Raw genomic sequence first — 14607 nt, 5'->3', positions numbered from 1 at the left:
AAGAGTTATAAGACTTACATTTAAAAAAATATATTATTGAAATCATACTATTATCAGAACTAATTGGTGGTAGGGCTTTGTGCAAGCTCGTCTAGGTAGTAGTACCACCCATTCATCTGACACGACAATACCAAGTACAGCTAAACTTGGTATTGTCGTGTACCGGTTTGAAGGGTGATTGAGCCAGTGTAATTACAGGCACAAGGTACATGACATCTTAGTTCTCAAGCTTGTAAGCAATGATTAACATTTCTTACAATACCTCTATGGGCGTTGATGACCAATTGCCATCAGGTGGCCCATATGCTATATAGAAAAAAACTATTATGTATATAAACTTTATAGTTATAATCGTGGTATCCGTGGTCATAAGCGACTCTAGCAAGGTTTGTATTTTGTGTACCCATTGTCCAAGTGTGAACTGTGACAAATCTATTATTTAGAGTTTGGTACAAATAGCAGAGCTTTTTGTAATTTTCTAAGTTTTTTTTATTTATGTTACCATCTTTTATTTGTGTGAGCTTGTGTTTCAGCAGCCTATAGCCCCCCCCCCCCTGAAGGTTGCGCCCCTTGTGGCAGCCGGTTGTAAAACGTGGTGATTGTATAATATTTGGACGGCTGCCTTGCTAGCCTAGCTACGATTCTGTATACAACGTATAAAACGTTGTGGCTATACACTCTGTAATATCGAAGTTCTAACTTTATTCTATAAGAACCTTCTTGGCAATTCTGATAATCAAAATTGTGTGATAAGCAATGCAATCCTTCGTTTAAAATTTTTAGTATTTTTAGACTTCCATTAAGACAGTGGATACTTAAGTCATTATTTACATATTATATCTTTTAGGATTATTTGAGTAGTAAATGAAAAATGTTTTATTACACATTTTTTATCATTTTATTTTTAATAACTTTCATGCAACATAATTTAATAAAGTAGAATTATTTCCAATACGGGTATAAATAAGCTTATACAATACTAGTTTTGCCCACGACTTCGACGACGACGATTTAAAACTTAACAGACAGACAGACATAGTTCTTTCCGTATTTATAATATTAGTATAATATAGTATTGATATTGAATCCGTACTGTTAAGTGCTCTGGAATTTTATGATGGATAACTAACTATATAAAAATATATTAATATTGAAGGATTTTTGAATTTTTAATTAATTTATCACAAATGATCTATAAAGTAAATAAATGATCTATAAATGATCTATAAAGTAAGTAAATATTAGGTCCGAAGTATTATATAAATATTTTTTAGTACAAGATTTGTTATAAATCTCGTTCAAAATTCAAAACATTTTTTGACGAAGGATATATTTTGCACTTATAATTTTATTAGGTACCTACATATTTGTGTCAATGTCATTGTTTTGATTTAGAAGCCTTTAGCCGTCAAAATTAAAAAGTCAAAAACTCAAAACCCAAAAGTCTGAATCGTTTATTCTTGTTAATAATGTTACTAATTTAAAATTTAATATATTAAGTAATAAATGAAAATGGTTAAATAGTTTTTAATATATTAGAGTAATCACAGAAATGGTTGTCAACGCGCCAGACTCTCCAATACAGGCAGAAGTAATTTTTGTTGTTGAAGCAACTTCGGCTAACGGCGCGTATATAAGTGAATTGAAAACGAATTATATCATACCAACTCTAGAGTAAGTAATCGAGTAAAATAAGTTATAGCTTCATCATTATAATGTGTGAATTTTTGATGATATATACTTAAAATCGACTTCATAAATAATATAATAATTCTTCTCTATTTAATACTTTTTATATAAAATGCTTAATTTATATTGTAACCTGGTTTGCATGAATACACATAAGGAGGGATCATATTAACCTAAGATATTGTATTATAATTATAATTTATTTTAATTAACTTGATGGACTTTAGTGTTTGTAGATTACTGAACATCATTCTCATTTTAAAATAAAAGAAAATCATTTATAAGTGAAAAATACCTACTTGGAGTTTTTAACAGTCAATTGTACGTTGATTCTATCAAAATTTGTACAAAATATCTTCACCTATCAGTAGACATATATGTGACAGTTTTTGAATGATATCACTATGATGCAAAATAATCGTTGTGCAAATTTGTTAATAAAAAGAAGTTAAAAATTTGATTAGGTACTTCCATGGCGGTGCAATAGAGGAAGGCGTGGGTAGTGGTTCTGTGTATGGCATAGTCACATACCAGGCAGCAGACTGTCATCCTGATCTTCCAGTCTCTACATATGGCCCCTTTACATGTCCACAGAATGTTGTTGATACTATTGACAAGTTACAGTAAGTATCTATTTATTATATAAACAATGAGAATAATTTTTAATCAAGAAATTATCACTGTGTATTATAATTAAATTAAGTAAATATTACATTACAACCTTGTGTACTTTTAATGTTATATTCTAATATTGTATAAATATGAGCTGAGATGGCCCAGTGGTAAGAACGTGTGAATCTTAACCGATGATCGTGGGTTCAAACCCGGGCAAGCACCACTGAATTTTCATGTGATTAAATTCATCTCGTGCTTTACGGTGAAGGAAAACATCGTGAGAAAACCTGCATGTGTTTAATTTCACTGAAATTCTGCCACATGTGTGTTCCACCAACCCGCATTGGAGCAGAGTGGTGTAATAAGCTCCAAACCTTCTCCTCAAAAAGAGGACAGGAGGCCTTTAGCCCAGCAGTGGGACATTCACAGGCTGTTACGGAATGTATAAATATGTTTATTCTTTAAGAATTTTTTTATTGTGGATAACATTATTAGTTACAACAACAATTTTTAAATTGATTCCAAATAATAATAGGTGTAGCATATTTGTAAAATAATAGTTATAATTGATGTATGTTATTTAAAAAAATCTCATCTTGATTTTAAGTTATTTTCATAAGGTAATAAAGGTAAGTGCTTCTCCGTGTCTTGATTTGTTATGTATCTCTAGTAAGGCTCTTGGGGTTGTCCATCCCTTCTACTGCCCGTTATACCATTCAAACAGCCCATCATCGCTAGATCTTTAAAAACATTATAATTTACCATATTGCATTGGATCGTGGCATTTTTTAGTTCAATAGCACATTGTGCCCACATATCTCTATGGGCTCCTTATGAATTCAGGTATCCGGTCTTTTAATTATGTATTTTTGAATAGGAATCTTGTACTTTAATCTTGTAATTTATCTTGTAATTTGTTTTCACTCCCCTGACTAGTAGAGAGTGAATTTTCCCTGGTCTTATATATTTTCTAAACAGTGTCTTACTTCATAGGTTACTTTATGTTACATAATCTTGTAAAATGATTATTTAAATTATCATAGTTTTAGTCTGAAAATGTTTTATATTTCGATTTAGGTTTATAGGAGGACATGCAGAGAGTAGAGCATGTGTCACAGAGGGACTAACAGCAGCCTTAGCTTGCTTAGAAGACCTTGGCCGATCAGATATCCCTCTACATGTGATACTATTATGCTGCTCACCACCTTATTCAGCATATACAGGAGGATTAGTCCCACCTGGTGAGTCGTATTTCATTAATTAAATGTATGTAAATAACTACAGCCTGTATTCATAATTATTAAAGGCAATTGATGATGTCTCCCTGACTGAAAACCCACTAAAAGTTTTTGCCCAAACTGGGGTTCAATCCCAAGATCTCGAAATTTGCAGCTGTTACTATCCAGCAAGTAAAATAGTAAGGCAGTATTTTTTTCTATTGGTTGTATAGCAGATAATATTTAAGTATATACAAGTCTTTGTGTTCACTGTAAAGTAATTGGACAACAATTTAAAATCTAGAACATCACAACTTACACTGACTTTAAAATGTCATGATGTCAATGTTGTTATTACAGGAGCTCCAGCAACAGTCGAACAAGCAGCAAAACTTATCGGCGAGCGTGGAGCTCATTTGTCTGTAGCAGCGGCCAAAAAGTTGCCTGCTTTACTGGCGCTTTATGAGCATGCTGGTGGAGAACTGCATACTGCTCAACAGAGGAATTATGCTAAGGTTATTTTAGATACATTAAAAGCAATTTAACTTCTCGTTTTATGAGCAATAATGTCAACCGATTGTAACTGGTCAACGCCACACATAGAAATTGGCACCTTAAGAAATATTAACTTTTCCATACCATGGAATATACCATTTCCTACAATGTTCATGCACAGCCAACCACATTATATAAGATCATTTCCTGTGTCTATAGTTATACTGGCTCACTAACCATTAAAACGGCAAAAAAGCAAATCAAAGTATTGTGGTTTGTCGGTATTGGTACCGTGATCAGTTTCCACAATTCCCTACCATCAGTAATAATAATATTTATAAAAATAATAAATAATGGTTTTATTTTTTGTTTCAGGACCCTCGGCATCTCGTGTTACTACATGGTTACAGTCTCAAAGAACGGCCACCAAGTCCGGCGCCACCACCACCAGTGGCTGAAGTACAACAGCCTGAAATGTATGGGTACGAAAATTTTGTAAAGATCACAAAGTACTCAACACCTAATTGATCGAAACAAATGGATTCCCTACTAATTTTAAATATACTGTTTTTATCTTTGCTAAATTGTATTTTAAACTTGATTACAGCCAAAATCGTCCACCAGTACCACAACAAAGAGCCCCACCAGCACAGTTTCAACGTGGTACAATTGGTCCAGTGAGAAATAATTGGCTGACTCCTCCTCGCCAGGCCCCCTACGCTAATTCTGCATTACTGACACAGCTATCCCAACCATCCTATCCACCTCCTACACAGGTAAGTGACTATTTGCACTCATATTTTATTGGTTTTCAGGTTTTTCTGGGTGGTTATCATCCAGTCATTAGATTAAATCCATTGTATTATTTTACAATATTTGCTTAAAATATTTTACTGTATTATATTTATTATATATTAGCATTCCTTAATGTTTTGAATATTTAATAAATTATGATTTTTTATATAAATTGTTGTTTAAGATATGCATTACTAATATGTTGTAAGAATTAATAACCATCCCTTACATCAACCTGGGATTTTAGTCCCTCGTGCCTGTGTTTACCTGAGCACCTTTCCCAGACCAACATGCAGCGGTTGCAAGGTATCCAAGCGGGCCCGTCGTCGGCGGGCGCGTTCGCGGCGTCGCCCGCGCAGCGCACCTACATCTGGAGCGGAGTGCTCGAGTGGATGGAGAAGGGGAAGACGCCCGGGGACCAGAAGGTCACCAGACATCTGCCGTGTCAAGTGAGTCAGAAACCGTAACGTTATCAGTTATTGCTTGCTCTCTTACTCGTTCTCTTATATTATATTGTCTTGTCATATATTTTATTAAACTTTTTTTTAAAGATTAATAGCTAAGTCTGTTTTAAAGAATTACTAATATTCCTATTTAACCCTCCAAATAAGTGGAAAACTCGATCTCGGAATGGGAACGATATTACTAGGTCAAGACATGAACCATTGCGTTATTGACGCTTAATTTTTTTTTGATTGGTTTTGCTGCAGGTTTCCGCAAATTCCAAAGATGCAGAACCCGAGCTTAAAGTGGACACCTGGCCCAATAAATTAGTAATGCAGCTGATGCACAAACAACTGATTAGCAACATCGGCGGTCAGTACCTAAAAGACAGCAAGTCGGTGCTGTTCCACTTGCAGCAGAACGAGGCGCTGGAGGCCCTTACCAAGATCATGGTTAATGGATTCGTGAGTACATAAAACTTTTATCACACCTGTGTACTTGTTGAATTACATTTTTGGGCATTTAAAGACCAGCTCATGAAAATTATTAAGAGTTTTGTGATTGTGTTTAAATGTTAAGCGATGCTCACCACTTCTTGGTATTTTGATCTGGGGTTCATTTATATATTCAAGATTAAGTTTTTTTTTCAATGTATAAATATATCGGTTTATTGGTTATGTAAAATTATTGGTATTGATTATATTTTCAAAAATTCCATGGAACTGTATTCGTGAGAAATATGATAATAATTTGCGAATGTTGTAATGAAACAGTCGAATAATTTCCCAATATTGGTAATATTTTCATGCATCGTCTATAAATAAGTAAGACTTGCTTAGTTACTTAACAAACAATTGTATTTATATAATACTATTTTGTTATTTACTATTCATAACATATACCAATATTTTTACCTACTCGTTACACAGATCAATGATAGTGCTTGTCCATACACAGTTGGTATGACTTAATAATTTTTTTTATTTGATATATTTAAATAATCCATTGTTTTAGGCTGGATGTGTACATTTCTCCCCGACCACGTCACCCCCTCAGTGTGACATCAAGGTGCTGATCCTGCTGTACACGCCGGACAAGAAGGCCTACCTCGGCTTCATACCCAACAACCAGGCCACCTTCGTCGACCGACTGCGGAAGGTAATTTATATCAGCGCTTTAATATTCAAACAAACAAATTGATCACACATTATTGACCAGCTATGTCCCTGCAGGTCATCCAGCAGCAGAAGATGAACAAACAGATGCCGACTACTGCTGCTATGGCCGGTAATATATCTTATTCATCAATAATAAGTCGCCAATATTGTATGCTACTTTTATTTAGGCTGTATCCATGTTTTGTATTTTTTCTTCTCTTTGTGGTGTACAATAAAGAAAATAATAATTCATTAATAATAATGAGTACAACGCGGTTAGATAGTTGATTTTAATTGGTGGGAGGGCTTTGTGCAAGCCCGTCTGGGTAGGTACCACCAAGTCAGATATACTACCGCTAAATAGCATTACTTAGTACTGTTGTGTTCAGGTTTGTGTCTGTTGAAATGTTATCAACATTAGATAATCATTCTATATTTCAAAATATACTCCAATGACAGAAGGAGTAAAGGTAAACATAAAAATGTGATAGAAGTGAAAACTTGAAACTTAAATGTATTTATTCAATTACGACAGCTATTGGCACTCCAAGTTATAATTCTATCCCTTTTTTATTCAATAGCCCTTTATTAATCAAAATGTACACAATATGTCGGTATGCAAACTCAGTACAAAATATGAATACAGCTTAATTTAAATATATATATTAATAGTTAAAATACACTAATATAATTGTATGTACTGTTTGTATTTACATAAATTTCAATCATTATTATCCTCATTAATTTTCTCAATACTTAAATTATTTATACTTTCAACGATTTCATTATATTGACATTATCATGTCGGTGACGCGAAGCCACGAGTCATCCCTTACGACAAACCAACGCAACGCTCCTAAAGAAGTTGACATTCGCATGACATTTGTCGATTATATGAATAATCTGTGGCGTTTGTAAAAAAAAATTGCTTTATGAATGTCGACGCAGTTGTTATTGAAACTTTTGAATTTAAAATTAAAAAAGATATTCTTCAGCACTCTTTGGTCTTTATAGAAGCCCTTTAACCATAATAGAGAATTATATATACAAAGAAATATATAATTAAAATTATCCTTAACATATTTACATAGCATATATATATATATATTATATATGCTATATATAACTGCTTTATTCTCAGGTGGGCAAAATATAGGTGCAGGAAATATGCAATCGGGGATGGGTATTAGTGGTGGGGGGATGGCAGGCTCGATGTCAGCTATGCCCTCGATGTCAAACCAACAAACACAGCAGCATCAGCAGGTAAGTTTCAATTTTTTTATTGTTCACTGGAATATAGGGGAGCGAATGGACCACCGAATAAGTGGTCACTAGCGCTCTTATATATTGTTTTTTTTTTTTTAAATATAATTTCTTTTACCAAAGACCCATGTTATCATAGGAACTTAGATGTTATGTTCAAACCTGACCCGGAATGATTAGCGATCAAAAATTTGAGTGGGTGGTAAGATAAGACAGGTTATGTCGAATGAAACTGCAAAGTGAAACAAGTGATTCTGTCGTTTTAAGTATGTTCTTCGAGCATCATTTAATACTAACCTTAAGGAATTGGTTTAATTAATATATTTTTTGTTAAAATTATCTGAAGGTCCAAAATTATATTTAATTTACTAAAAAATATTTTTAATGTAATAGTATAATTGCCTTACTTATAATACAGCCGTTTTCATTTAGGGTATGATGATAAGCAGCAACATGGGTACATCAGTTGGCCAAGTCAACCAAGGACAGATAAGTCAAGTAAGTCAAGTCGGCCAGGTCGGCCAAGTGGGCCAAGCAGGGGGAAAAGGCCCGCGTGGTGCACCTCTGGATGGCCTGGAGGCCGCCCGCCAACAAAATCTTGAGAAGATCCAACACTTGCAGCAGACCCTGGAGGCGGCTCATCAGCAGGAGGCGCAGTTCAAGTCCCAGATGGACATAATGTCCCACCTGCACGCCGCGCAGCAACAGGAGCAACACTACAAGCAGCTCGAGGTCGGTAGCGGTGCGCGCGCGTGCGGGCGTGTCCGCGGGCTCTGACGAGTGCGTGTGTGTGTGTGTCGCAGGAGCAGCAGCGCAAGGCGCAGCTGCAGGCGCAGCTCCAGCAGCTGCGCGGCGCCGGCGCGCGCCTCGTGCGCCCGCTGCTGCCGGCCAACCCGGGCCTGCGACACCTGCTGCAGCAGGTATGGCGGGAACTCGATGTGCATAGAATTTCATTACAGACTTGCTTATCTGTAAAACGTTTTCAAAATATAATATTATTTCACGCGCACAATAATATAAAAAGCTTGTTATTTGCTTGCTAAATCACATAACCCTTTTTTAATTTTTTGCAAGATTTAACTATTAGAAAAAATTCACATTCACTTTAATTCCTGTAAATATTCTGGTACGCTTGGACATACTGTATAATCGTACTCTGTCTAACATATAGTCCTAGATCTAGGTGCAAGCAACTCCAGTTAGCCATAAGAATGATAAATAATACGAGTAGAAATGAATCGCTCGCTTCGGACGCGTTCAAGGTTACGATATTAGGCCACCGACACACACTGTCCTGTAAGGACGGGACTAGGTAAATAAAGTAGATGTTTAAGGTTTGAAGATAAATTTATTACTGCTCTCAATACCATGTGTCAGCTGCTTATATACTACACTACATGCCCTACCAAACAAAAAAAAAAAAATGTTGGATACATTAACATTTTTTTTTATCAAAATACAATATGAAAAAGTAAAATAAAATTGAATATAATAATAATTAAACAAAATAAAACAAATATGTAAACAAAGGTATAATAATGCAGTGCTGAAATTTAATATCAAATATCATAATAGGTACAGTCATAATCACAAGTCTTAATAAACAATATGTTTAATGATCATTCAACATAAAGTCTTGTCCTATTTTTATGAACAGTTTTTTCTTTACCATTGACTAAAATTACAACATTCGGTGATAAATCTTTAACAACTGTATATGGACCTAAATATAATGGATCAAGTTTGCTAATATTTTCATTTTTAACCAATACTAAGTCTCCTTGTTTATACTCCACTGGGTTTATACTTCTATCATATTTTATTTTTCTTAAAGTTTTACAATTTATGAGGTTTGTTTTAGCATCATTTTGTGACTTTTGTAACCGGTATTTTAGTTCTATTGCATAATCATCAAAATTGTAAATTGGATCTATTGTCGACCTAAGATTACTTGGTAAGTTACATTGTTTGCCAAACACTAATTCGTATGGAGTAAATTTTGTACTCGAGTGTACAGAAGTGTTATACGAAAAACACCAGTAAGGAATCCATGAACTCCATTCCTGACTATGACTGTTAACTTGCATTCTTAAATAAAATGTTAAATGTTTATGACTATTTTCAAGTGATCCTAAGGTCTGATGGTGGAAGGCTGTAGACTGTAATTGACTTATATTTAAAATTTTACAAACCTCTTCCATTGTAGAATTTATAAATTCAGTTCCTCTATCGGTCACGATCTGCCGAGGGATGCCATATCTAAGTATAAAATTATTTACTAGAGTTGTAGCTACTGTGCGCGCATCCTTACCTGCTATCGGATATGCCTCGACATATTTGGTGAGGTCGCATTGGAGCGTTAAAATGTAATTATAATTATTATCTCTTGTCAATGGACCTACCAAATCTAAATAAATCTTATCAAAAGCTGAATTTCCACAGTCCGTTATGGTCATAGGTTCTTTTATGGTATTTAAATATTTATAACGTTGACATTTACTACATTTTTTTACAAAAAGCTTAACATCATGCTCTAATCCTGGCCATAAATATTTTTTACGAATGTTATTTAACATACGTCTTATTCCTGCGTGTCCGCTAGTGGGCAGGATATGATAATCGTTTAATATAACTCTTTTCGTATCGTCGTCTATAATTTTTGTAACTCCTTTAATTACGTATAAACGGGGTCCGGACCACTTACGCATTTTATTAATAACCTGAGCTAGCTCTTTAATTATTTGAAAATTATTCTCATCTTTTATTACATATAACGTATTTATTTTTAAATCGATACAAAATGATTCCATTTCCCTCACAGAGACAGCTCGTGTACACTGGGATTGGGTAAACAGTTTCACAAAAATTGTACGATTTGACGACGAGTATGCATAATCACCACGCTCTAATGATACGCATTTTTTAAACTTTCTCCATTCTTCTTCATTCACAAATACCAACTCCGTGTAATACTTCGGTAGTTTTAACATCTCTACAACTCTTGGGTGATCAGTCCAATCGTCAGTAGAAATATTAGAAACCGAAGTAGAATTACAAGGTTTTTCATCAAGCTTCTTCTTTTGTGCCCTTGTAAGTACTGACAAAATATGATCATTCATCGCCTTTAATTCTTCACTACTAATTTCTATGCGTGACAATGCATCTGCAGCTACATTATCACACCCTTTCACATAAGTAACCTTAAAATCATACTCTTCAAGTATTAGCCGAAATTTTAACAATCTACTGGAAGGATCTGTCATATTGTATAAAAATATTAAGGGTCTATGATCCGTTTCTATAATGAACTTTCGTCCATAGAGATACGGTCTAAAATATTTAACAGACCAAACAATCGCTAAAAGCTCTTTCTCAATCGTTGGATACCTACGTTCAGCTTTATTTAAACTACGACTGGCGTAAGCTATTGGTCTACGATCAGCATTACATAAAATCGAACCTATTGCATACCCTGAGGCGTCTGTCTGTAGTATAAATGTGTTATTATAATCGAAAATAGGATATTGTAATATTGGAGGGCTCATTAACATTTCTTTTAAAGTACTAAATGATTTTTGACAGTTTTTATCCCAATTAAATATTACATTTTTACGACATAAATCATTTAATGGAATACAGATTTGGGCGAAATTCGGAATAAACTTTCGATAATAGTTCGCAAAGGCTACAAATCGTTTGAGCTCGTCTACGTTTTTAGGAACCGGATAATTAATTAACGCCTTAATTTTTTCTGGATCTGGTTTTCAAACCCATAGGCATACGGGTCATTTGATACTGGCCAGACGGTGTTGTGAATGCGGTATATTTCCTACTGTCAGCATTTAGCTTCGTTTGATAATAAGCTTGTGTTAAATCTAATTGAGAAAAATAAATAGCTCCTGAAAGTGAGTCTAATATATCACTTATATTCGGAAGGGGAAATTTGTCATGCATTATACAATCATTTAATTTCCGAAAATCTATCACTAAACGCCAGCTTTTATTATTATCTTCTGATTTTTTAGGTACTAATAGTACTGGGCTAGACCATTCGCTGTTAGCGGGTTCGATAATATCATTGGCCAACATTTTTTGAACTTGTTTTTCTATTTCATCACGTTGAGAAAACGGTAATCTATATTGTTTAGTATAGACCGGATTCGTATTAGCTTTTAGTTGTATATTTTGTTCGTAAAGATTACACGTACCTAACTTGTCTCCTGGCAAGAAAAATACGTCAGCATATTTCGCACAAATGCTTTGTATACTAATGCTTTCTTCTTTGTTCAAATGATTCAATTTAATTAATGATAATAATTTCCGAACTCTTTTTCCGTCCAAATTTTCTTTGTTAAAAAACTTTTTTTTTGAAAATATCGTTTGCTTACGAATATAATAACGCCGTTTTAACTTTATTTTGTTATTTTTTAAAACCGATATTGAGTTTGATTGTAAATAATTTGAATATAAACTGTGACAAATTATTATAAACTGAAATATTATATACTGTAAATATTATAAACTGTGTTAAATTTTGTGCAACGTTTTTGACACGCAACATAGAGATTACATTGTACACTCGTATTATTTATTATTTTTATTATTAAAACCTTTTTGCTAAAAATCACGTTCACGTCAAACGCTATTCAACACTGGACGCGTATCCAATCAAAGTGAGTACGCTCAGAGAGTTGAGGGCAACACTTCTCAGCAATGATCACGGTGTGCGTAATGTGTTATAACGATCTACGCACACACACGTAACACATCGAGGCGACGTGTCATTGGAGGCGTCACGCGACACTTCGACCTCGATATGTTGAACTCGTGTGCGTATATGCGATACGTGTCACGTGACGCTCCGAGTGTGACGCAGAGTGTGTGTTCTAGCAACAGCAGGCGGCGCGTGGCGCTCGTCCGCACATGTGAGCCGCACCCGCTAAGTAAAGCTTCCTTCCACTAACAATTATTTCATCGACTTTCTCAGAAAATAGACGCTATATTTAATTTACATATTTCCGTACTTTTTTTAAAAAAAATAATAATAATTTTTTCATTTATCAAATGTTTTTTTTTAAAGACAAATCATTTCTATTCTATATTCCGAGAATGTCTAACCTTAATATTTGCAGTGATCTATTGACGAGCAAAATCTGGAAAAAAAAAACATTTTGTGCGATCAAAAAAAATAAACGTAACAGTAAAAAGGATTTTATAAAAATTTTGCTCTTCAATTGTTCACGAATAAATTAACTTGTAAATAAAATTTCATCGATTAGAATTTAAATTTATTTTGCAATAATTCATAGTAACTTTTAATCATTACTTGCATACCAGTGACATCCTCTAGACGCTATAATATAGCTTAGCATGAGTCTAATCAACAGAAATAAATATATTAACATTCCATATTCCCGTGGTATAGGCCAGGGTCAGACCTGCTGCAAGCAAACGTGTCTGTTACATGAAACATTTGTCTGTAATATACATGAAAGCGTTCATTTTGTTTAGTGCTTTCGTGTTCGTGATATTTATTGTATTTTCAAATATTACATCTATACATGGATTTAATCATGAAATAACTCAGCATATTTGTTGATATTTTTACGGTTGTTACAAATATTTGCCTTATATTTATGAAAATGGAGCAAATACATTTGAACTAGTTATCGCCAGCGTGTTAGGGAAAGGGGGTTAGGTATTACATCAAAAAGTATGTTTTTCTTTGGTGTTCAAGCTTGCTTCATATCAAATTTCATCAAAATAAATTCAGTGGTATATAGTGGTATCTGTAGTGTTTCAGGGATGTTCGCTGAAGCGATTATAGACTGTTTTTACGCATTAATGCGAAAAAAGTGTGCATCCTTGATTCACAGGGTCCGGGCCAGCTCAAACAAAATTCTAATCATGGTAGCTAACAGACTAAACTGTATATTTATAAACCGCTGTTGTAAAGTTTCGGCTGGACCAGTAAATTATATGAGTAGTAGATAGTAGTGTTTATTTTATTTTTTGTAATTTTGTATATGAGTCTTGTTACTTGAATAAATAAATTATTATTATTATAGCCGTGAAGGCGCAACAAATAGACAATTACTTTGGCATTTAATATCGCATTATAGATAGTTCTTTTACAAACGTGTCGTGTTGGGACCGTTATAGCCAATAAGGACACTATCACACTAAGCTATATGCCGCTGTTTTATGTGCACACGAATGTTTGAATTGCTGAAGCGGGACTGACCAGGGTATGTGTGTACCGATAAAATTACTGATTATCACACATAATATCATTTGCATATTTTGGGCGAATCAGTTATATTGTATTAACATTATTTACATCAGTAGTCTCAGCAACAGCCTGTGAATGTCCCACTGCTGGGCTAAGGCCTCCTGTCCCTTTTTGAGGAGGTTTGGAGCTTATTCCACCACGCTGCTCCAATGCGGGTTGTTTGAATACACATGTGATAGAATTTAAGTGTAATTCGACACATGCAGGTTTCCTCACGATGTTTTCCTTCACCGAAAATGAAAATGCTATTTTATTTGTAATTTATGTAATAAATGATGGTGTAAATCTGTCCAGCAGCCGCAGCAGTACCGGCCGGGTAGCGGGGCCGTTCGGCCGAACTCCCAAACGCAACAGTATGATGAAATGTCCAATTATAACGATTTTATATGAAATAAATAAATTGTTTTCAAATACACTTTTAATAAAACCCTACCAATATATTACCCCCATTCAAGTTCAAGACAATACGAAATTCAACATACTACCCTATCCGATAACCCATACATACATTATCATACCAATGATATAAGGAAAGTTCGTTTATTTCACACGAATCTGCATTTCAATTGTCACTTAACAAGGTAACACCAGTAATAATTTATATTTAAGGGCATTTGATGTAATTAAATTTAAACTAGAA

General features: G+C 34.3%; 1 protein-coding gene and 1 long non-coding RNA gene across 6 annotated transcripts in view; both read left to right on the top strand.

Moving 5' to 3' along the window:
- Positions 1–14607, top strand: part of LOC126777392 (uncharacterized) — a 172593-nt gene that overhangs the window by 76698 nt on the left and 81288 nt on the right. The gene's annotated exons all lie outside the window — the stretch shown is intronic.
- On the top strand, positions 1398–14382 carry LOC126777354 (mediator of RNA polymerase II transcription subunit 25-like). Of its 5 annotated transcripts, none has more exons than XM_050500380.1 (15): positions 1398–1674; positions 2154–2312; positions 3382–3545; positions 3882–4036; positions 4392–4498; positions 4624–4792; positions 5096–5260; positions 5522–5719; positions 6270–6413; positions 6488–6542; positions 7554–7675; positions 8108–8173; positions 8297–8407; positions 8479–8595; positions 14262–14382. In XM_050500380.1, the coding sequence occupies exons 1-15, from the start codon at positions 1553–1555 to the stop codon at positions 14355–14357; spliced, it is 1950 nt and encodes a 649-aa protein (XP_050356337.1). In that variant the 5' UTR covers positions 1398–1552; the 3' UTR covers positions 14358–14382. The 5 variants fall into 5 exon arrangements, with proteins under 5 accessions (XP_050356337.1, XP_050356336.1, XP_050356335.1 ...); XM_050500379.1 differs by adding an exon at positions 12566–12618 and having other exon boundaries at positions 8108–8407; positions 14265–14382; XM_050500378.1 differs by adding an exon at positions 12566–12618 and having other exon boundaries at positions 8108–8407.

The sequence above is a fragment of the Nymphalis io genome, chromosome 22 (genome assembly GCF_905147045.1).
Source record: "Nymphalis io chromosome 22, ilAglIoxx1.1, whole genome shotgun sequence".
In the NCBI taxonomy this organism is placed as follows: Eukaryota; Metazoa; Arthropoda; class Insecta; order Lepidoptera; family Nymphalidae; genus Nymphalis; species Nymphalis io.
Note: the sequence above shows the minus strand (reverse complement) of the source record. Positions and strands in the feature narration are given on the sequence as shown.

Excerpts from the sequence above, each read along its gene's own strand:
- LOC126777354 (XM_050500376.1), top strand. The coding sequence starts at position 1,553 with ATGGTTGTCAACGCGCCAGACTCTCCAATACAGGCAGAAGTAATTTTT. Across the intron at positions 1,675-2,153 it reads TATATCATACCAACTCTAGA|GTACTTCCATGGCGGTGCAA; the intron begins GTAAGTAATCGA and ends AAATTTGATTAG. Across the intron at positions 5,720-6,269 it reads AGATCATGGTTAATGGATTC|GCTGGATGTGTACATTTCTC; the intron begins GTGAGTACATAA and ends CCATTGTTTTAG.